Source organism: Balaenoptera musculus, chromosome 20 (assembly GCF_009873245.2).
Source record: "Balaenoptera musculus isolate JJ_BM4_2016_0621 chromosome 20, mBalMus1.pri.v3, whole genome shotgun sequence".
Lineage (NCBI taxonomy): Eukaryota > Metazoa > Chordata > Mammalia > Artiodactyla > Balaenopteridae > Balaenoptera > Balaenoptera musculus.
Window position 1 is genome coordinate 47515502 of NC_045804.1, and position 23132 is coordinate 47538633.

Below are 23132 nucleotides of genomic sequence, written 5' to 3' on the forward strand. Positions count from 1 at the left end.
TTGGTCCCACGTGCTGGCCTGCGGCTGAGTCACACCGGGCACACCTGCGCAGCCGTAGACCCGTAGGTCCCCGGGGCCCCTGCCCCACCTCTCCCCTCACACAGGGCCCCGGCACTCATGCTTTATAAACGTCTGTCCATAAACCAGCCGTGCTTCCTCAGGTTCTTCCTGAGATGTCGTGACCTGCTCACCTCCCACGTTCATGCTGAGGTGACGGGGGAGCCGCAGCTCTTCTCAGGAGAAGAAGAGAGAGGCTCGCTGCGGGGTTTGGGCATCTCCCTCTGCCTCTTCGGGCCTCAGTGCCCTTGTCACCATGATCAGGCTGGCGGGTGGCTTCTGTTGGTTTCTCCCGGCTCTGCTGGTCTCTGCGTCTGTGAACCCTGGGATTGGGTGGGCATGGTGGGGTGGGATTGGGGTTGCATTCCCTGGGGAGTTTTGCATCCTCGAAGGTCCAGAGTTGTGCTCTGAGTCTCCTGGATCCTCTTAGAGTGTGCATGGGAATGGGATGTGTCACCAGAGCCAGCCCTGCCAGGTGCGGACAGGTGAGCAACACCTGCTCCTTCCCAAGGGGCTCTCCGGGGGGGATCGGGACTCAATCCCTCCACGTGTTGGAGCCTCTCATTCCTGAATCCCGTGTCCCCTTCCCTCCCTCCGTTCCCCCACCCGTTCTGCTGGGCTGGCATCCTTCTCCCCTTCTACACTGGCCCCAGCAGAGTGTGGACAGTAATGTCTTCACCTCCATGTCTGGGCCCTTGGGGCTTGGGATCAAGCCATGTGCACAAACCCAGGGCCTGGCGGCCCACCCACAGTGGCTGGACTCTCCTGTGTGAAGTATGTGGGCATCCAGGTTCCCTCGGATTTGAAGCCGTCCCTGCCTCCTCTCTGCTCTCTGATTGGCTTTCTGCCTTCGTGTCCCCGCCACCGTGCCCATTCCCTCCAGCTTATCTGACGGCAGCCTTGGCAATGACAATGGTGGCCAGGTATTATGTTTTTGCTGTGGACCAGGCACTGTGCTAAGTGCTTTATAGGCCTTATTTAGACCACCCAAGGAGGTGAGTAGTATTATACCATTTTACAGATGAGGAAGCTGAGGTGGCGAGAGGTGAAATAACTTGGTCACGGTCACACAGCTAATCAGGGGTGGCACTGGAATTCAAATCCAGGTGTGTTGGACCAGAACGCCAGGGCTTTCGATCCACTGTACCCACTGCCTGCCCGCCTCCCTCGAGGCTGGAGCCTGGCCCTCTACTCCAGCGTCTGCCAGGCTGTCCTGCCATGATGGACAGAACTTCTCGGACATGTTTCCAACCACAGGGATGCCCCAGCACTGCTGGCTGCTGGAATGAGGGCTACGTGATTGTGCCTCTGGCCTTGGGTCTCTGTAGACAGCAAGGTGGATTCCTCTGGGCAGGGACCCCCAGCCCATACCCAGCCCGGTCCCTGCTCGTCCCTCCCCGTCCCTCCCCCTGGCCCGGCTTGCCCAATGACCACACAATTCTCTGCCACCACGAAAACTGTCTAAGACTCTAGTCATAGTGAGGAGTTGAGCGCAATTTTCCGAGTCCAGTGCAGGGAGCAGGAGTTGGGGGTTAGCTTGCCCATTCTGCAGAGGGGAAAGCAGAGATAATAAGACTCTGAGGGTCCAGCTTGTCACGGCTAGAGCTGGTGGGCGCCAGTCCTGGCTTCTAATTCCCTTTTCTTCCCATCGTATCTCCTTATGATGATTTCTCTGGAAGCTTTTTAATTTCATTTTGTTTTATTTCCTATCGTTTATGGTCTAGTTGGTTATGCAGGGTTTGGAAATGTGAAAAGTTGGAACTCCAAAACCCTCTCCTAAGTTCTTAAGTACTATGCTGCAAGTACTTAAGAACGCTGGGGGTGGGGAAGAAAGGCACTGCTTTCAACAGGTGGGATTAGTCAGGAAACCGTACTCAGCATCTCCAGCATCTCCAGAATGCAAGACCCTGCACACAGCCCGGGGCCCCGGGGCCACCAAAAGGCAGCCAGAGAAGAAAATTAAGCAGCAGGAATGACAGAAATGGAGCCCATTCAGCCCCTTCATCCTTATTTCTTTCTAAAAAATTGAGGTATTATTTACATACCATGAAATTCACCCTTTTAAAGTGTACAATTCAGTGGTTCTTAGTATATTCACAAAGCTGTGCCATCACCACTGCATAGTTCCAGAACATTTTTATCACCTCCAAAAGAAACCCCGTACCCATGAGCAGACCCTCCCTACCCCTTCTCCTTCTGCCCCTGCCCCCTGGCAACCACTCATCTGCTTTCTGTCTCTGGATTTGCCTATTCTGGACATTTCGTATAAATGGAATCATGTAATAGGTGGCCTTTTGTTTCTGGCTTTTGTCATTTAGCATGTTTTTGAGGTTCATCCATGTTGTAGCATGTATCAGTACTTCATTCCTTTTTATGGCTGAATAATATTCCATTGTGTGGAGGAACCGTGTTTTGATTATCCATCCATCGGTTGATGGATGCTTGGGTTATTTACACCTATTGGCTATTGTGATAATGTGTCTCGTTCCTTTTGGTTTGGTTTTCCTGGGAAGCTCTTCATAGCAGCCAGCTGTTTGCATTTCTCTAGCTTGGCTACTTGGAAAGCAAGAGAAAGCAGGGCCGAACATAGGGTGGCTGGGGAGCTGGTGTAGTGGGAGATGCAGACAAGGGGAGTGTGTAGGTTTGGGAGAAGCTCTGTACCAGAGAGAGGGCTTAAACCTGGCCCCAGAGCCATCTGCTGTTACAGGGGATTTTTCCTGTTGTTGATTATTAACCGATGGTTACGATCCTGACGGTAGATCCCCGGGGCTAGAACTGGTGCTTATTTGAGATGCCAGAAATGTTTTCAAAGACACATAAACAGCCCTGGACCCTTGCTTCTCTCTTTCCACTTGGAAACCTGATCACCATTTTATGAGTTATAATAATAATGGTCTACATTTGTATAAGACTTTATATTTTATTTCACAGCCATTATGTTTAATTCCTCAGAACATTATCACCCCCATCTTTGCAGAGGAAGGAACTGGGACACAGAGAGGTGAGGTAACTTAACCAAGGTCACACAGTGGGGTAGCAAGTAGAGACAAACATGAACCCAGGAATCTCTTGATTCTTAATGTAGGTCCTTTTCATAGAAATGTGGGAGAGATGATAGCTGCAATGACTTCACATGGTCTGGGGCAGAGACACCGGAGGCTGGAGGCGAGGACCCTGGAGGCCTGGGTGCTGTAAGTGGGGTCTTTGCCTGGAGGTCTGCCCAGTTCCCTGTGAACAGCCCCATTTGGGTGAATCATCCCCCTGCTTTCTCAGCTTCCTCTCCCGGCTCTTTGATCATTTCCTCCTGAGATTTACATTTGGCTAAAGCCAGATACGACCTCTCCCGGCCTCCCTGAGCTCTCCCAGCTGGGGAGAGAATCGCAGAGTAGAGAACCTCAGCGCCAGGCAGCTCTGGGGCAGAGGGGTGCTGAGTGGGCTGCGCCTCCAGGACCCCAGCGGCGGGAGGCTCTTCTGACCTGCTCATTCGCACCTGCTCTTACCACCCTTCTCTTTTAGCTGAGTGTGTAATCTCCCTGCTTCCCTCCTCTGCCTCTATCACCAGCCCCTCTTCTTGTGGGTTCCTGGGTAGGCCTGGGACCCTGCGGCCTTAGAGCTGCCTGTGAGCTGGCTTGGCTCGAGAAGCAGTTTTCACCCTTAGTGCTATGACCCGTGTCAAGATCACTGTGGGTTACAAGAAAGTCATTACAAATAAGAGGGAGGATACCATTTCTGCTAATAATTTACCTTTTGCTTATAATAAATTAGAGCAGATTCAAGGTTATCTCTTGAGATAATCGTGTCACTTTCACCACTCAGTATGTGTGATGTGTTTGGCTGAGAAAGGGCTGGAACTGCATTGAGTACCATGTTCTTACTCTGTCTTATCTTAGCACCAGCTGGTGGCTAGGCCGGGCCGGGCTGTCCTTGGGAGGGTGGCTCACACGCAAATGCCATTGGTTGTGAGGTCTGGGGCAGGGCGAGGTGGAGCCCAGCCGACCATAGCAGGGGTGGTGAGGCTGAAGCAGGGATTTCATCCTTTTGGGTTTTGGTCTTCCAATTACAAAGCCAAGGCTAGAACATGGACTTGGGCAGTGTATTTGTTTCCTAGGGCTGCTCTAACCAAGTACTACACACCAGGCAGCTTAAAACAACAGACATTTATTGTCTCAGTTCTGGAGGTGAGAAGTCCAAAATCAAGGTGTCAGTATGGCCATGCTCCTCTTGAAGGCTCCAGGGAAGAATCTTCCTTGCCTCTTGTAGCTTCTGATGGTGGCCTGCAATCCTTGGCCTTCCTTGGTGCTCCAGGTGCATCATTCCAACCTCTGCCCCTGTTGTCACATGGCATTCTCCCTGTGTGTCTGTGTCTTCAGGTGGCCACCTTCTCCTCTTATAAGGACACTAGTCATATTGAATTAAGGGGTCACCTTAATGACCATATCTTAACTTGAGTACATCTACAAAGACCCTATTTCCAAACGAGGTCACATTCACAGGTAGGTGAAGACTTCAAAATATCTTGGGACTTCCCTGGCGGTCCAGTTGTTAAGACTGTGCTTCCAACGCAGGGGGCGCGAGTTCGATCCCCGGTCAGGGAGCTAAGATTCCAAATGCCGCACAGCGCGGCCAAAAAAAAAAAAAAAGACTTTGAAATATCTTTAAGGCAGTTCATGATTCAATCCATAACAGGCAGTCAGCTCTTAAATAAGTACCCTTGGCTCCTAGGAGGGAGGGCTGAAGTCGAGAGTAGGGTTTAGTGCCGTGTGGCCCATCCCCTCCCGTAAAGCCATTCCAAGCCATCTAGGTACCAAGGCAGGGTAGTTTCTAATTTGCGGCCATTGGTGTGCATGTGCTCTGGGTTCTGATCTTTTTGAGGGCAGTGGTCATGCCTTCTGCCCAGCCTGGTGTCCCCTCTGGAGTCTTGGACAGGGCCCTGGAGCTAGCAGGAGGCCGAGAGCCACTGGTGCTCCTTCCTGCTCCAGCACCTTCCAGGCTCCAAGCATCATTTGGGAAATCATTATGGCAGATACCCCGTGCTCCCACGTGATAGTCCTCACCGCTTCCTGGAGACTGGTCCAGGGAGAACAGACTGGCTCAGGGGAGAGAGGCTTAGTCCACGAAGGGCTGGGTACGAGGGCCCTTTGCCTGGGACTCAGGGACCTTGATAATAATCTCAGCTGCTCTGGTCCTGCGGGCATGGACATCTTCCACCTTATGGAGAGAACCGGCCAGTGTGACTATGTATATGAGGGTCCCCCGACCACTGATATGAAAAACCTGCTGGCATTGCCCTCCTCTAGGGTTTGTGTTCCCGGAGAGCCAGGGCGGCTACTGGTCAAGTTTGCCCACAAGCCATCTCCAGGGGAGTAAGCCAGAGGTCCTCAGCTAACCCCACACAGTCCTGTAGACGCTGGGTGGGGGCTTGCCTCCCCTCCCTTCCCTGCATGGTTTTCCCTTCCAGGCTCCCAGACCCACCGAGGAACTGCCCTGTCCGTCCTCACCTCAGGGGACCTGAGGGTAATGCTTCCCTTCCCTGAGCATCTTTCCTCCGTTCCTTTTCTGTCATCATGAGTCTCGGGCTGCAGGCCCATTGAGGAGGAGCAGTGCCTGCTTGGAAAGGGTGGAGTGGCTAGCGGAAGCAAGCTTGTTTCCCACCCAGCTCTGTGGGATCCACAGGCAGGCGAGGGCCAGAGCAGCCGGGCGTTACCCACAGTGGTAACATCCAAGGCCATAAATGCAAGGGGAGGCTGGTGGCTCTGACTGAGAAGTAGAAGGAGCTGCGTCCGTTCCTTTGTGTGTGACCGTGTGTGCGCGCACGTCTTGAGTGTTGAGTCTTGGCTCTTTGGTTCTTGTGTTAGTTACAGTCTGGATCAGGAGGGAGGGGACCCCACTCTCCAGTCATCGGAGTGAGTCCAAGGTCCAGGAATAAAGGAGGAGGAAGGCAGATGGAGGTGCAGAAAGGGGGATTGGCAGGGTTGAGGTTAATGGGGTCACATGGGTCCTCCACCAAGCCAGATGTTCACACAGCCTCCTTACCTGGCTTCCTGGAGGACAGGTGACAGGGACAGGCAGGGGCTGTGCCAGGGTAGCTGGGCCTGCCTGGGCTGAGGGGAGCCAGGCTGGGGTGCTGTCTGAGCCCCAGGGCCAGGGTTTCCTCTGGAAAGAGGGAGGGCGGGGGTCTGTAGGGAACGTGGCTTCTCTCATGAAGGGGGCTTGGGGTTGGAGCTGTCACCCCCACTTGCAGGACATGGGCTGGAACAAAGTACAGAAGCATTCTCTCCAGGTGGCAGTGGGGGTCCTTTGGTCATTTAAGTGGGACCAAGTTGGGGTCTGACTCTTGGCTGCTTCAGGGTGGGGCTCTGGAGAAGCAAACAGTTGCAAAATTGGGGGCTTTGTGGCTCAGCCTGGTCTTCTTAGGCTCTTAATTCTGTTATCTTTGCCTCTCCCTCCTGTCCCAAGATATAGCCAGGGCATGTCCTGGACACCAGAGTCCCTCGTCCGGAGAGTCCCCCAGGTTCTGCCCAGCTGGCCCTGTGCGTAACCATTGCTCTGAAGGCTTTTTCGTGGCACGCATTCTCCCTACTGATTGGACTGTAAACCAGCACTCCCTGGTCACCGGCAAGGGCCAGATGGAAAGTGGGGAGTGTGTGAGAGCAGCGGACTTGTCGCAATTGTGTTGTCATGGTGACACAACTCTGTTTAGCTGCCTCTCCATGGTCCTAGCCCACATGGACTAAAATAAGTTTTACCTGCAGCATACACAGCAGGCAGCCCTGTCTTCCCAAAGTCTGACCAGGACGTGTGTGTATGTGTGTGTGTGTGTGTGTGTGTGTGTGTGTGTGTGTGTGTTTAGGGACAAAGGGGCCCCCCCAGGGAGTATGAATTGAAAACGTTTACCCCTCTCCCCTTCTTTTCCTTCCCAGTCCTGGATCTCTTTAGACCTGTGGTTCTCAGACCTCAGCATCACAATCACCTGGAGCGACTGTGAAAACACAGATTCCTGGGCCCCATCACCCTGGAGTCTGGTGTGCACCTGAGGATGTGCATTTCTAACAGGTTTCTGGGTGATGCTGGTGCTGTGGTGCAGGAACCGCACTGGGAGAAGCCCTGCCTAAGATTTTAGCACATCCTGGCAAAGAAATGCACCGGCTCTATTTTCTGCATGTGTTAGACTGTGTCCTTCAGCCCAGCTGCTGTTAGAGGAGAGGGGGGAGGGGCAGACAGGCCCCCACTCACCTCTTCTGTGTTCTGTGGCCTAACAGGAAGCAGGAGCTGGCCAACAGCTCGGATGTGACCCTCCCAGACCGGCCGCTGTCCCCTCCTCTCACTGCGCCTCCCACCATGAAGGTAAGAGGCTTCCGGCTGGTAAGTGGGGAGGGGAAGTGGGCGACGAAAGTGCTGTTGCTTTGGCCCCTGCTTCTGTCCCCATGGGGGCCTTGGAGTGTCTCCACACCTCTGAAGGCAGCGTCCACTTGAGATTACCAGTGTAGGAGGAAAGTGTGATCGTGAGATTCAGGGGTGTCAAGGGGCGGTGAGGAAATAGACTGGGGCTGAATGGGGTGGGCGGGATGCTTGGTGATTAGCGAGAGGCCTTGTGGAGCTGTAGGTTCCGGCACAAGGGGCCCAGGCGGGAGTAAGTGGGGACACTCAGAATGCAGCTGGGAGCCTTACGGGGCTACTGCCCAGAAGGGCTGCCTGGGGCTGGGGGTGGGGAAGGAGGGGTCCTGTGGGCTGGGACCCTCCTGGGACTTCAGTGGCACTTGTGTGCTGCTCTACCTGCCTCTGACTGGCCTCCTGGGCTGGCCCTGTCACCCTAATCTCTGTGGGAGAGTTTCCTTGGAGGTTCTGGGAGCCAGTAATTCTTTTCCTATTAGCACTTCATTCACAAATCTCTTTCCTGGGAGACTACATCCCAGGACCCTGAGGGGGCTGCATCCTCCCTACACTGAGCTCTCCCCCTTTACTGTTCAGTCTTCCTGGCAGGGTGGCCACATGGGCCTGAGCTGGCCCTCAGGGAGGACTTTGATTCAGCCAGTATTCCTGCCTAGGCAGCAATGCACCTCCCTCCTTCCCTCACTTTGCCAGGTGAGGACTAGCTCTGAAGACGTCACCTGAGTCATCTGAGGGGACATCTAGGCCAGCCCCCATCTCTGTCCTGGGGTTCTGCTACAAGGTGACTCACAGGGAAATAATTAGGTATCTCTTTCCTGGGAGTCCCTGTTGTACGCCCTCTTCCCTGACCTAATCTGTTGCAAAGTGATACCCTCAAAGGAGGTAGATAAAAGCCATCTTCCCATTATCATCCCACATTGAATGCCCATCACACACAGAACTGCGGGAGAATATCACAGAATGGCAGTCAGAGCCTGTCCTGGTTGAATTAGGAATGCAGGAGTGGGTAGGGTGCAGGGCTGACCTAGGAGACAGCTCTGCTCTCCTCCTGGTGGGGTACCCAGGGGCATTGAACGCCAGACCACCTTCATCAGCCTAGTCACAGTGCTGGCATCCGAGCCAGGTGCTGGGGTGGCTTGTTTGCACAGGGAATTACTGACGCATATCGCCATTCTGAGTTTTAGTCCCTTGGTCTGCAGAGTTGGGTGTGGGATGTTTGTCTCTTTGCTCATGGATGGCGGGAGTTTGCAGGGAGGAATTCTGAAAGTCTCCTAGGAGGAGTCACTGAGTTCTCTTGGCAGGCTTTACTTATGTGCTCATTTAATTTACCCAACACCCAATATTTATTTAAATGTTGTGTTAGTCAAGACTCTTGGTGGCAAGTGACAGAAACATAACTCGCTTTGGCTTAAGCATAAAAGAAAATTTATTGCCTTCATAATGGCAAGTATAGATTCCAGGCACGGCTGCATCCACGAAATCCGTCTCTTACCATTTCTCTTCTGTGTTTCATCCTCTGTCAAGCTCTGGCTCTGTGGTGGCAGATGGTGACAGTAGCTCCTACTTGCTAAATAACTCCAGTGGAAAGAAGAGTATCATTTTTTTCCCCAGTAGTTCTAACAAAAGTCCCAGGGAGGAAGCTCATTGGCTGGGCTTAGGTCACATGTCTATCTCAGAGATGGAAGGCTCTGATTGGCCAGATCTGGGTCTCTTGCCCACCGTCTAAACCAGTTGTCCCCAACTTTTTTGGCACCAGGGACCGGTTTTGTAGAAGACCCATTTTTCCACAGACCGGCAGTGGGTGGGGTGGTGGAATGGTTTCGGGATGATTCAAGCGCATTTCATTTATTGTGCACTTTATTTCTATTATTATTACATTGTAATATATAATGAAATAATTATACAACTCACCATAATGCTGACAGGAGGTGGAGCTCAGGTGGTAACGCGAGCGATGGAAAGCAGCTGTAAATACAGATGAAGCTTTGCCCGCCACTCACCTCCTGTTGTGCGGCCCGATTCCGAACAGGCCGCGGACCGGTACCGGTCCACGGCCCGGGGGTTGGGGACCCCTGGTCTAAACTGTAAGAACGGATAATGGGGGAGGGGTGGCGGTTTAAAGGAAAATTGAAGGTGCTACATTGAGAGGAAGAGGAAACGGATGCAGGGCAGGCAAGACCAACAGCTTTCTACTACACGTGCTGACCATGTGCCAGGTCTAGTGCTGAGCACTGGGGACCTAGTAGCAACAAGGCAGTATGATCCCTGTTCTCTTGGAGTTTGTCATCCAGCTACGGAGACAAAAGTTGAAAAAATAATTTCAGGAATGAGGGATGGACAGTTAGGTGTGATGAATGTTCCAAAGGAGAAGCACAGCATAGCTAGGACAACATAAGGTCTGTGGAGGGGAGATCTAATCGAGTCTTGGAGAGGGTCAGGGAGGGCTTTGAGGAAGTGATGCTTAAGCTGAACCCTGAGAGTGGAGTAGGACTTAGTGAAGCAGAAGTGCAGTCAAGGTGGAGGAAAGTGTTCTAGATGCTTGTCACTCAGAGTGAGGCCAAGAGAACAGCTGCACCTGCCTCATTTGGGAACTCCTTAGAAATGCAGTCTCTCAGGCCTCACTGCAGACCACTGAATCAGGACCTGCATTTTACCAACATTCCCTAGTGATTCACATGCACATTACAGCTCCAGAAGCACTGCTGTAGGCTCCATCCTCCCTGAGGCAGGAGAGAAGGTTATTCTCGAGGAACAAGAATGGCTAGAGCACTCACAGTTAGGGACAAAGGGGCAGACCCTTGGAAGTTTTGCTCAAGATTTTGGGCTTTATCCTAACTAGGGGCATCGAAGTCATTGAAGATTTTAGTCAGAGGAGTAAGGTGACAGGACTTTTGCAAAGTCACCCTGGCTCGTGTAGAGGATGTGTGGGACGGAACGGAGTGGAAGTGGGGTGAGTTGGGAGGCCACTGCAGGAGTCCAGTGGGAGAGGACTGACTCTGAGGGGCCTGTGACCACCTGGAAGTGATCAGATCTCAGAGATCTCCCAGGAGGTGGATTGGTGAGATATGAGGATTTGGGGAGAGGTAGGAAGCAAGAATGGTCCCAGGTTTGGATCAGCCGGATAAACGATACAGCCATTCTCTGAGAGGGGGTGACCCAGGAGGGAGGATGAGGATTTAAGTTCTAAGTGCTGACTTGGACATGCTGGAGACACCGATGGGGGTGTCACTGGGGGCCAGGTTCAGAAGAAGGGTGTGACTGGAGATAAAAATCTGGAGTCATTTTTGTAGAGATGGGAATTGAAGCTGGGGGTGGAGGGGTGGGTGGGTTGGTGAACTCTCCAGGGAGAGGATGGAGTGAGAAGATGGGAGATTCCTGGGGTGGCCTCCCCAGGGAAAGGCTGGTGTGGACGAGGCTGGGGACAGGGTGAGAGGGATGGGCAGGTGTGTCAACTACGGTGGCGAGGCCAGGTACCATGTGGAGCTCACGGTGGCCTCTGGGGTCAGTGTCCCGGTGGCTACTTACAACTACGACGCTCATTTACGTCTCCCCAGCCTGCTCAGCACGGAGGGAGCAGCTGTGTCGGGACTGCATTTACCAAGTCATGTTGTTAGCCCAGCGCGTCCCTGCATCGAGTTCAGGGCAGCGACTGCGTCCTGTTCTGTGGATTCCTGGTTCTGGTAGATGTTTATGGTGTGTTGACTATTCTGGAATCCAGGTTGGAGGAGCAGGCACTTCCCTTCTACTCCTCTGGTTTTGTCTGAATCTCCTATCCCAGCAGACCCTCTTTCTCCAGGTAATACTTTTCCAAATTAAGCCAGGATACAGGGACTTCCCTGGTCGTCCAGTGGTTAATCTCCGTGCTTCCACTGCAGGGGCCACAGGTACGATCCCTGGTCGGGGAAGTTCGCATGCTGCACAGTGCGGCCAAAAAAAAAAAAAAAAGCCTGAATACATGTGTTCTTCAAGATGTGGACTGAAGCCCCCTCCTTCCCTATCAGTTTCACCTGTGGAGTCACCTGTGTAGGTCTGGGCTCCCGCCTGCGATGTCCTCTCCAGGGTGGGATTAGGCCTCTGCTTTGCTGATACCTCCCAACTTCCCCAGGTTATTACTGCACGTCGAGGTCTGAGACACTGAGGGTGGAGGCTGGAATCTCTCCAGGGTCACTGGCCCTGGAGTTCCATCAGCCCCCCACCCCTCCCAGCATCTGGGCAGTGGAGGAGGGTCTCATTTGGTTCCCTTGGCAGTGCAGGCTTGGGTTAGGGGTGGCAGTGAAACCCCTTTGGTATTGATTAGCTTGGGAGTCACAGAATGTCAGGGATGGGTGATCCATTTCCTTTTTAGGGAAGCTGGAGGCCAGGAGGTGGGAAATGACTTGGCCAAGGTCCCATTGAAGATAGCTGTGTTCCTCCTGTAGTCATAGAGTAAGTTCAGTTCTAAGACCCAAACCATTTTTGATAAGATGCTCTCATCCCACCCCACACACCAGGGACAACCTCCTCCAGTTGCTTCCCCCATTGGGAAGGGACTGCTGGAGCAGAAGCTGGCCTCCAGCCCAAGAAGCGCCCCTCCCTCCCCAGGCCCCTGCCCCCCACTGGCCTGCCTGCTGCAACTGGTCCTTTACGCCCTCTTCTCCACCTCGTTGTGTTTGTGGTTTTCAAGGGAATTTTTTTTTTCTTGCTAATATGAAAGTGAGAAAAAGCCACCAAAGAGATGCTGAGCAGATGGGCAGAATGAGAGCCCAGTTCCCAGCCGGAATTCAAACTGTGGATGGCTCAGGGTGGGCTGGGAGAGGGGCTTGGGGCTGTCTCCCTGGGAATGCTGTGGATTGTTTCCAAGCCCACATCTTTTATGATCTGGTTTTCATGCCCAAATGGATCACCAGGCACCAAGGAGAGCAGGTGTGTGCCCAGCATTGCGCTAGGCCCCGTGTGGTCAAACTAAGGCCGCCGTCCTCGTCCCTCAAAGAACCGGCTGTCTTCGGGGGGCCTTAACCGAGCAGAAGAAACCATATGGCTGAGCATGTGACAAGTTGCAGTGTGTCATGTGGCTTCTCAGTTGGGGGGGAGGGGAGTGAGGATGGCTTCATGGGGAGGTGGGTGGGGGAGTTGGAAGGGACCCTAATGGCAAGCACGGGGGTTGAGTGACCCCCTGGGACCGACCATACAACAGCCTTTTGGGCTTGAATGGGTTGGGATTGACCCTCCTGATTCTTTTCCAGCTCACAGTAAGTGCACGGGGCGTTCTATCGAAGGTGGTGACGCTGGGACTTGGCGTGTCCTTGATCTGAATTGTCACACTCGTCTCTGGAGCCCCAGCAGGCCTGGGCTGGCCCGGTCAGCTGGGAGGTGACCCTTTCTCAGCCTTCTCCATCCCTCTTTGTGCCAGTCTGAGGGCAGCCTCCTCCACCCCAGACCTTCTCCTTTCCCGAAGAGAACAAGGAGGCCTGGGGTGCCCGCTGTGAGGGGAGCAGAAAGTCTCATGCCTGCTTTGCCCCCCTGGTACTTTGCTCTCCATCACTCACCGATGCCCTCGAAACCCTCAGTGATGGGTCAGGCAGGTGCAAAGTCCCCACATGTTGGGGAAGAAAGTGGAGGTCAGAGGTGCCTCCTCTGCACTCCCTTCATTCCCTTTGGGCAGAGCTGTGCTGGGTCTCCGCCTCCTGCCCTCCCAGGCTCCCTAATTGCCCACCAGCCACTTTCTGTCCTGGGTGGGGAGGCGCTGGGGTTTCCTTTCCAGCTTGTAGCACTGCCCCAGGCCCGATGCCATCTCTTACTTTGCCTCTGGTTCCTGCCCCGTCTTCTGTTCTCACTGGGAGAAGAGACCACCCACCCGCCTCTGTCAGGGTTGAGTGAGGGGGTGTCAGCCCCTGTCACATCTACCAAGTTTGTATGGACGAGGTGAGGAAGCGTTTGTGGGAAGGATGTTGGGACCCCTCTTGGGCGGAGGCAAGAAGGGCTCAAGGACACCAGCAAGGGGGTTTGGTTTCCCCTCTTCAAGAAAGCTCTGCAGTGGGGGGCGTGACAGTTGGGACAAGCATTTGTTGCGGCCCATGACCACCGCTGCAGGAGGTTCAGCTGGCTTTCTTGTTGGCCCTCCTAGGAGAGCTGTCTCTGGTCCCCACACAGACCCTATTTATGTCGCTGGTCCAGATGCTGTCTCCTCAGGAACCACTTCCCAGGAAGCCTCTGATTTCATACAGGCCAGTGGACAGGGGAGCCCAAGGGCAGCGCAGATGCGAGGGGGGCTTAACCTGGCTCTGCATCTGTCAGGGGGCACCTTGGAGGCTTAGAGAGCCGGGAGATGTCTGTGTGTGCACCACCTGCATGAACCCACCCCTCATGTGGGCACATGTGTATATTGTACCTGATTTTGTTCATTGTTTTAAGGCCAACGAGCCTACACTTCTTGCAAATTACTTTAGGTGTAACCGGATTTTTAAAAATTTACATACATTGAAATGCATAAATCTTAACTGTGTACTTTTATTAATGGATACACCCATGGGACCCATACTCTGATTCAGATAGAGGACCTTTCTCTTCCCCCAGAATGTTCCACTATGTCCCTTCCTAGTCAATCCCAACCCCCGCCCCTCGGGAAGCAACCAGTATTCTGATTTTTTTTTCCACTGTAAATTAGTTTTGCCTGTTCTAGAACTGAATTTAAAAGGAGTCATGGGGACTTCCCTGGTGGTCCAGTGGTTAAGACTCTGCTTCCAGTGAGGGAGGCCCGAGTTTGATCCCTGGTCAGGGAACTAGATAAAAAATAAAAATAAAAGGAATCACACAGTCTGTACTTGTTTGTGTCCAGCTCAGCATAATATCTGTGAGATTCACCCATGATGTAGAGTGTTATCAGTGGTTTGTTCCTTTTTATCCCCACTGTATGAATACAGCACAGTTTGTTTATTTTCCTGTTGGGCGACATTTGGGTTGTTTCCAGTTTTGAGCTATAATGAATAACCAAATGCTCTGAATATTCTGGTATAAGTTTTGTTTTGTTTTGGACATGTGTTTTCATTTCTCTTAGGTAAATACCTAGAGGGAAATGGCTGGGTCAAAGGGAAGGTGAATGTTTAACTTTATATGAAACCGCCAAACTTTTAGCCAGGTGGTTGTACCATTTTATGTCTCTACCAGCAGTGTTATGAGAGCTCTAACTGCTTCACATCCTTGTCAACATTTGCCATTGTCAGTCTATTTAATTTTAGCCACTTGAGTGGGTGTGTAAGGAGGGATATTTCATTGTGGCTTTAATTTGCATTTGTCTGATGACTAATGACGTTGAACACTTTCTCATATGCTTGTGGACCATTCTTACAGTTCCTTTGCCCCTCCTCCCCCTTTAAAATTGGGTTGTTTGTCTTCCTGTAGGCATTCTTTACATATTCTAGATACAAGCTCATTCCTTGTCTTAACAGCGTCTTTGATGAACAGAAGTTTTAATTTTGATGATGTCCAATTTATGGATTTTTTTTCATTTTGTGTCTGTAGCTTTCTTTGCTTATTCCATATCACAAAGATTTTCTTCCATGTTTTCTTCTAGAAGCTGTCTAGTTTGAGCTATAGATCTAAGATCCATCTCAATTTAATTTAATTGTGTGGCATGATATAGGCATTGTTGGGCAGCAAGCCTTATACTTGCCCAGCCTCGAGACAGAAGAAAGAGCCCAGAGTCAGTGACAGAGACATCGATGGTTTAATGGACAGGGGATCTTACATGTCTGAAGCAAGGTCCTGGAATGACACCCCACTGTGTGAGGCAGACCAGGGCAGGACAAGGCAGCAGTCTTCACTACTGGAGGGGAGTGGGAGGATACCCGTTGTAGGGGGCATTGACTTGACATCAGGTTGGCTCATTGGTTACCAGGGAAACCAGCAGAGGAGCATGTCCTTCACCGCCCCTTTGATTCGCTATCATGGTGGAGGTGTTCTGATCTAAAGAATAGAACTAGCTGGGTCGGGGGGGCAAGTATGTAGGCATTTACTGATTAGGCTCTATGACTAAGAGGGAAAGTCTGTCAGGTGAGTAGGGTGTAGGTGAGGCAGGGACTGGTTGAGCAGGGGGATGTATAGTGAGCAAGAGAATAGCCATCTTGAGCGGCCTGATGGTACCGGTGTCTAGGTCCATTTATTCCCATATGGATATCCAGTCATTGAAAAGACTTAGGGTTGCTTTGGTACCTTAGTCAAAAATCCGCTGGCTATATACACGCACCCATGCATGTGTATGGTTGTCTCTGTAAGCCGTGATGTTTCTCTAGATCAGGGCTGGCAAATGTGTGACACTTGTGCCATCCCACCAGGCTTCTGCCCCTATGGCAGATGTTAGTCATGATCATGGCACCCTTGCCCATGAGTTTAGATATGGATTCAGAATCCTCTCCAGCAAAGCCCTGCAGGTAGCTACCACCAGTCATTTGGAGCTGACACTTGAGATGAATTGCTTCTGGCATCTCTGATTGAACTTGGCGGAAGAGGTTAAGTTGTTTGCTGGATGTCCCACAGCTGGTGAGGGCAGGGCCAAGATTTGGACTCAGGTCTGTCTGTGTGGCTCGGAAGCCTGTGCTGTCTTAACCACACTCCAGACTGCTTTCCGTGAGTCATGTGAGCATGTTACTTAATCTCCCTGACCTCCGGTTTCTTCCCCTGTAGAATGAGGACAATGGCCACCTGGAGGAGCGGGTGTGAGGAGTAATGAGGTAAACCATGACGCAGCTAGTGGAGTGCTTAACACATAGTGGGGGCTCAGTAAGTGGTTGTGATAGTAATGATGATAATTATGATGGTGATGATGGTGATGGTGATGGTGATGATGATGATGGTGGTGTTGATGGTGATGATGACGATGATGATGATGTAGTTCTTGCCCTTGAGAAACATACAGAGGGCTTCTCTCTAGGGAACTGGGAGCCACCAGCACATGAGAGTCCTTTGCCTGTTCCCGTGGAGCCTTCTGAACTGGAGGCCCCGGGGGGCGCCCTGCCTCCTAGAAACTGCGAATGGAGCCCAAACCTCAGGCTTTGGCCTAGGCATCCAGTTCACTAGGGCCTTATTCCTCCTCTCCTTTGTTTCAGGGGAACGGGCCAGCTGGGCTTCCAGAATGGTCTCTCTGGGAACCCTACCTCTCTCCTTTGATTCTCCAGCCCATCTCCCTTTCCTTCTGACAGGCCACATGGTCTCCCCCATCGTGGAGGTTAATCCAGTTCCTTTGACCTGGACCCAGATCCCTTTGAGGCTCTTTCTCAAAAAGGTGACACATATTGAGTAGCAGTTAAGAACACAGTTTCTGGAGCCAGCTTGCCTGGTGTAAGGCTTTGCCACTTCCTAGCTGTGTACCGTCTCTGGGCCTCAATTTCCTCATTTGTAGAGTAGGGATATGAGAGTACCTGCCACATGTGGTTGTTATGGGGATTAATTGAGATGATGTACATTTATCACTTAGAGGCACGTGGTGTGTGCTGCAGAAATGTTAGTACTTACTCTTCCTCCAGAGAACAGCAATGTTCAGAGGGGAAGTCTGGAAGGAAGTACACTGATTTTTCTATTGCTAGTATAGTTCCTCCTCAGGACTCCCTGATGCCCTGCCTGGTACCCAGGACTGAGGTGCCTTTCCATAACCAATGAACAAAATTTGAAATTGCATTTTGTGTGATTGGCCCCACCTGAGCCCTATGTATCAGACCCAAAACCCTGCCTGATAAGTATGGATGACAGTAAGGGTATTGGAAAAAGACCAAAACCAAAGATCCTGCCCAACAAACTCAGATGGACCTAGGGGAGGGGTCTTTAGGGAGGAAGCATCCCTCTGGATCATGTTCCCATCACTTGAAGTCAGGCTGCCCTGAGCTAATCAGTGTTCACAGACCAGGTGATCCCCACGGTGATAGGGAGAACCTGTAAGGCCAGTGTCCTCATGAAGGATTTTAGGATTGGACTGAGTGGAGATCTGGATAATTCAAGGCCATGGAGAGTCCCGGGGTTGGCCTTGGAATGCATTTTATAATCTGTTTATCCCCATCAGAAGGTTCCTTCCTAATTCCTTTTGCCTGCGGCTAGTATTGAAACGAGTCTATATTTCTAGACAGATACTAACCTTGTGCCCTGATAGAGCACTTGGCATTCAGGGCGTCTCCTTGGGGATGCTTCGCATGCTGCCGTAGCCCTAGTCATGCCACCTGCCTTTGAAGGCCTGGCAGCTGTCCTACCCTATAACTTAGCCTCTAGTTTACAACATCCCTGCTTGTTTTAGGTCCTGCCTTCCTTGATGGACAATCCTGGGTCTGGCACACAGAGCCCGGGCCTGGCCCTGGGCCTTAGTAACAACTGTGTGACATTGTGCAGTTCGGTCATATCCTAGGAACCTCAGTTCCTTCATCTGTGGGACTAAGCCCACCCCGTAGGGTTGCTGTGAGGATTACAGGAGGAAGCGGGTGGGCAAGGGCTTCATACCAATATAACACCACACAGGTGTTATATTGGTATGTGATGGATACTCGTGGTTTTTATCGTGGGCAGTGAGCTAAATGCTTGTGGGGTGGTTTCGTTGATTATCCCACTCCTCTTCTGGCTGCCATAGACACTTCTGCACTGAGACCGGCTCAGGAGTGGGGTCCTGCCAGATTCCATGCCCCGCCTCGCATCCCCACCCCATGCATGCCTGCGGGCCATGTCATTGACCTGACACTCAAGCCCAGTGTGTCTGGTGCTTTGTGGGACAGCGGACAGTGGGTTTTGTGTTTGTTCCTGGAGGGAGTCACCCCCGCAATATGAGTCCCGTAGGTACCTCCTGTGTGTCCCCCTCCTGTTGGCTTTTTTCCCCTGGACCCCTAGTAGATTCCCTGTTCTTGGATGAGTGTGGAGATGGAGTTTCAGGCCTTAGGGTGTGTATTCATTTCCTGGGGCCACTGTAACAAATTACCACAAACTTCATGGCTTAAGACAACAGAAATTTATTCTCTCACAGTTCTGGAGGCTAGAAGTCTGAAATCAAGGTGTCGGCAGGGCTGAGCTCCCTCCAAAGGCACTAGAGGAGGCAGATCCTTGCTTGCTTCTTCCTGTAGGTGTGTAGGTGGCTATAGGCATTCCTTTGGTTTGGGGCTGCATGATTCTACTCTCTGCCTCCGTCTTCACATGGCCTTCTCGTCTCCCTGGGTCTGTGGGTCTCTTATAAGGATTTAGGGCCCACCTGGATCCACCTGGCTCTCATCTCAAGATGCTTAATTATACCTGCAAAGACCATTTTTCCAAATCAGGTCACATTCACAGATTCTTGGGTGGACATATCTTTTTTGGGGGGCACCATTTAACCCACTATAGGGTGTGAGCGGCCCTCTTTCAGGAGCCCCCGATGGGAGCCTGGTGAGGCCCAGAAGCTATGCCAGCACCTGTTTACTCTTGTGTAGTTGGAGGTCATTCAGGTGTGACTGCAGGTGTGTGTATGTGTGTGATGGGGCAGGGCGTTGCTGGAGCAGGGCTGGGAGGAACTGGCCCAATGCAGCTCCAGCTCCATGGCCCGAGGGGGCAGGACATGTTCTCCTATCCTTGTTGTCACAGGGCCTGGTACATAAAGGGCCCAGAGCATGTGCTTCATAAACACTTAGTGGTCGACTTAGTGGTCGGTGCTTAATACATACTCATAATAGGTGATTTATGAATTCTCATCGATTGATCCAGCCTTGAGAATGTGGCATTGAACTAAAAAAGCCCAGTATTTTCTTGGAGAATTTTTTTTTTAAATAAACTTATTTATTTATTTATTTTTGGCTGCGTTGGGTCTTCATCACTGCACGTGGGCTTTCTCTAGTTGTGGCGAGCGGGGGCTACTCTTCGTTGCAGTGCGCGGGCTTCTCATTGCGGTGGCTTCTCTTGTTGCGGAGCACGGGCTCTAGGCATGCGGGCTTCAGTAGTTGTGGCACGTGGGCTCAGCAGTTGTGGCTCGCGGGCTCTAGAGCACAGGCTTAGTAGTTGTGGCGCATGGCCTTAGTTGCTCTGGGGCATGTGGGATCTTCCCGGACCAGGGCTCGAACCCGTGTCCCCTGCATTGGCAGGTGGATTCTTAACCACTGCGCCACCAGGGAAGTCCCATCTTGGAGAATTTTTACAAGATTTTTTTTTTGCAAGTGAACAGCAGTCCCTCACCCTACACCCTATTTTAAATAAAGTGATACATGCTTCTTATAAAAAAATGTAAGCAATTGTAAAGTATAAAGTAAAAAAATCCAAAACAAAACTCTAGTAATAATCCCACCATCCAGCCATATTCATCATTACCATTTGCTGAGCCTCCAGACATCTTGGCATCATGCACACAGACAGAGGCATAAATAAATGGGATCTGACTTACTTCACTCTGTATGACAGACTCTAGGTCCATCCACCTCACTACAAATAACTCAATTTCATTTCTTTTTATGGCTGAGTAATATTCCATTGTATATATGTGCCACATCTTCTTTATCCATTCATCTGTCGATGGACACTTAGGTTGCTTCCATGTCCTGGCTATTGTAAATAGAGCTGCAATGAACATTGTAGTACATGACTCTTTTTGAATTATGGTTTTCTCAGGGTATATGCCCAGTAGTGGGATTGCTGGGTCGTATGGTAGTTCTATTTTTAGTTTTTTAAGGAACCTCCATACTGTTATCCATAGTGTCTGTATCAATTTACATTCCCACCAACCGTACAAGAGGGTTCCCATTTCTCCACACCCTCTCAAAGTGAGAGAGTGGCATGGACTTATATATACTACCAAATGTAAAATCGATAGCTAGTGGGAAGCAGCCGCATAGCACAGGGAAATCAGTTTGGTGCTTTGTGACCACCTAGAGGGGTGGGATAGGGAAGGTGGGAGGGAGAGAGATGCAAGAGGGAAGAGATATGGGGATATATGTATATGTATAGCTGATTCACTTTGTTATAAAGCAGAAACTAACACACCATTGTAAAGCAATTATACTCCAATAAAGATGTTAAAAAAAAAAAGAAATTGCAAAAATAAATAAATAAATGAGATCGCACCGTTTGTGCTCATTTGTAATAAAAAAGAATTAAATTCGATTTTATTTGCATTTAACCAGTGAAGAGAAAACCAGGTGGCTCAGAAGGAGTCACTGAAGTTTAGATAAATGTTTCTGCTCCAGAAGAGATAGTAACCCCTGTAAGAGTCCTCTAAAGATGAGGTAAATTATTTTATTAAAAAAATACGACAAATTTTTGGGTTTTTTTTTTGGCTGTGTTGGGTCGTCGTTGCTGCGTGCGGGCTTTCTCTAGTTGCGGCGAGCGGGGGCTACTCTTCGTTGCAGTGCGCGGGCTTCTCATATTGGTGCCTTCTCTTGTTGCGGAGCCCAGGCTCTAGGCGCGTGGGCCTCAGTAGTTGTGGCATGCAGGCTCAGTAGTTGTGGCTCGCAGGCTCTAGAGCGCAGGCTCAGTAGTGGTGGTGCACGGGCTTAGTTGCTCCGCGGCATGTGAGATCTTCCCGGACCAGGGCTTGAACCTGTGTCCCCTGCATTGGCAGGTGGATTCTCAACCACTGTGCCACCAGGGAAGTCCCCAAACAAATCTTTGAGGGTGGTGACATTAATTCTTTAAAAATAAATTATTTCCACTTTATACATAGTGTTTGGCTCCCTTCTTTGGGATATGAGGACCAGGTGATTTTGGAGGAGTGGTAGTGCAGTGTGCACGGCGTGGCTCACTCCTTTTGAGGGGAACTGCCATGCCCTTACCAGCAGCCTGGGCTGCCAGGGTCTGCATCTCCAGGTGTGTGGAGAGGTGGAGGGAGCCTTTCAAGAGCTCCAGCCCAGGTCCACGTGGAAATTAAGCAGAACCTGTTGCGGGAGTGAATTGGGTTTGCTAGCAAATGACACGGCTGAGCTGATTTGATTTGGCAGCAGGACCGAGAAGCTTCTGAAATGTCAGATGTTAATATGATGGCTGGTTGGCTCTAAATGGGAAGCCAGGAGTGAGGGGTGGGTGGCCCGGTGGTGTCATCTGCTGTGGAAGGGGAAAAGAGGAGGGACTGGAGAGAGGGGAAATAGGAGGGGGGAGGGGAGGGAAGAGGAGAGGGAAGGAGGGAAAGCAGGTGGGAAAAGGCAGGAAGGGGATGAAGGAGGTGAGGTGGATGGGCTGGGTTTGCTTCTTTGAGGATCACGAGCTGGTAGGCCTGGGCCCAGTTTGCCCTCAGATATGCTTTGTTTGACCAACATGGTATTAAAAAATTGATTTCCGTACTATTGGGAGGGATGTGCTCTCTCCAACTATTTTGCCTTATATCCTCCCTGTGCCTAAAGGTATCCAGGTTTAGGACCTTTTCCAGATGCTCTGCTACTGTTTCGAGAGTTTTCCCTTCCCAGGGGCTCACCCTGGTGGGTGGCCTGGGCTCAGAGGAGACCAGCATTGCATCTCGCCCCAGAGATGATGATTCTGAAAATCCACTGGACCCCTGATGGCTCCCAGCATCACTGCCTTGTGGATGTCCAGTTGGGTTTCAGGACAGCATTTGAGGGTCCCTTTGGGGTGGTTATTCCGTGGTCGGGAGAGCCAGGCTGTGGGATGTAGGAGACAGGAGCTATGCCTTGTGTAGCTCCGTCTCCTCATGCTTGATGGCCCTTTGTTGAACTGGGAAGATGTGATGCCTACCCTTTGAGGGTATGATGGCTAGGAGGAGGCAAAGCCCCAGAAACCATCTCCGAGAGTGACCCAAGATGGGACATGACCTCCACTGAGTGGTCTGGTGGTCCCTGCTTGGGTGTGGAAGCAAGGGTGGCCTGGGTATGCTCAGAAAAGCAGAAAATCCTTGGACGATCCTCTCCCTGTCACTTCCCCATGAGGGGATGTGTCCTGGGGTCTGGGGTGGGGGGAGAGTGGGTCCCTCAAACATTAGAATAGTGAAGGAGAAAGCAGGTCAGGAACCATGGTGAGATCTGAAGAGCAGGAAGGTGGGTCTTCAAAGCCTGGGAGGATTCAGTAAGTGTCAGGGATGGGCCTTGTCACCCCGAGGGCAAAGCTGAGCCACGGATCCAGAGCCTGGGGGTACCTGAGGTTAGTGCTGGCAGTGGAGGTGGGAACCTTGAAACCCAGGCCTCCCAGGTCATCGGTCCAGCCTGAGTTGTCATGGACAGGCAGGGTCCCAAGTCCTGCTGGCATGGCATGGTCCTCTGCCATCTCTTGGGCAGCCTTTCTCCTTGCTTATGGGTCCCAGGCCCAGTGAAGGTCAGGAGTCCACACCTGGTTTCCTGAAGATCAGCAAAGAGCTTCAAGGCAGTTATCAAAATATCAAAATAACTTTCATCCCAGACTGTGAATATGTGTCACAGAGCATTTCAGTTTTGCAGAGCAGGGGAGTGGTGCTAGAGTGTCAGAGTTCCTTCCTGCCCATGGTTATATTGGACTTATATCTGTCGAGAGGTCTGTATTAGTGTCTTATGGCTGCTGAAACAGATGATGACAAACGTAGTAGCTTAAGACAACACAGATTTATCATCTTAGAGTTCTGGAGGTCAGAAGTCTGAGATGGGTCTCATTGGGCTAAAATCGAGGTGTCCATGGGGCTGCATTCCTTCTGGAGGCTCTAGGAGAGAATTTATTCATTGCCTTTTCCAGCTTTTAGAAGGCCACCTGCATTCCTTGGCTCCCAGCCCCATTCCACCATCTTCAAAGGCAGCAACACTGATTGGGCC

At 51.4% G+C, this 23132-nt stretch overlaps 1 protein-coding gene across 7 annotated transcripts in view; it reads left to right on the forward strand.

Moving 5' to 3' along the window:
* The window catches only part of RAP1GAP2 (RAP1 GTPase activating protein 2), a 216548-nt gene that overhangs the window by 105543 nt on the left and 87873 nt on the right, over window positions 1-23132 (forward strand). For all 7 annotated transcript variants that reach the window (XR_005017852.1, XR_005017853.1, XM_036837485.1 and 4 more), the window contains one exon: window positions 7317-7401. Coding sequence is in view for 5 of the 7 variants with exons in the window: in XM_036837485.1 (XP_036693380.1) it covers window positions 7317-7401 (85 nt within the window). In the remaining 2 variants the exon portion in view is untranslated. The remainder of the gene's footprint in view (window positions 1-7316; window positions 7402-23132) is intronic.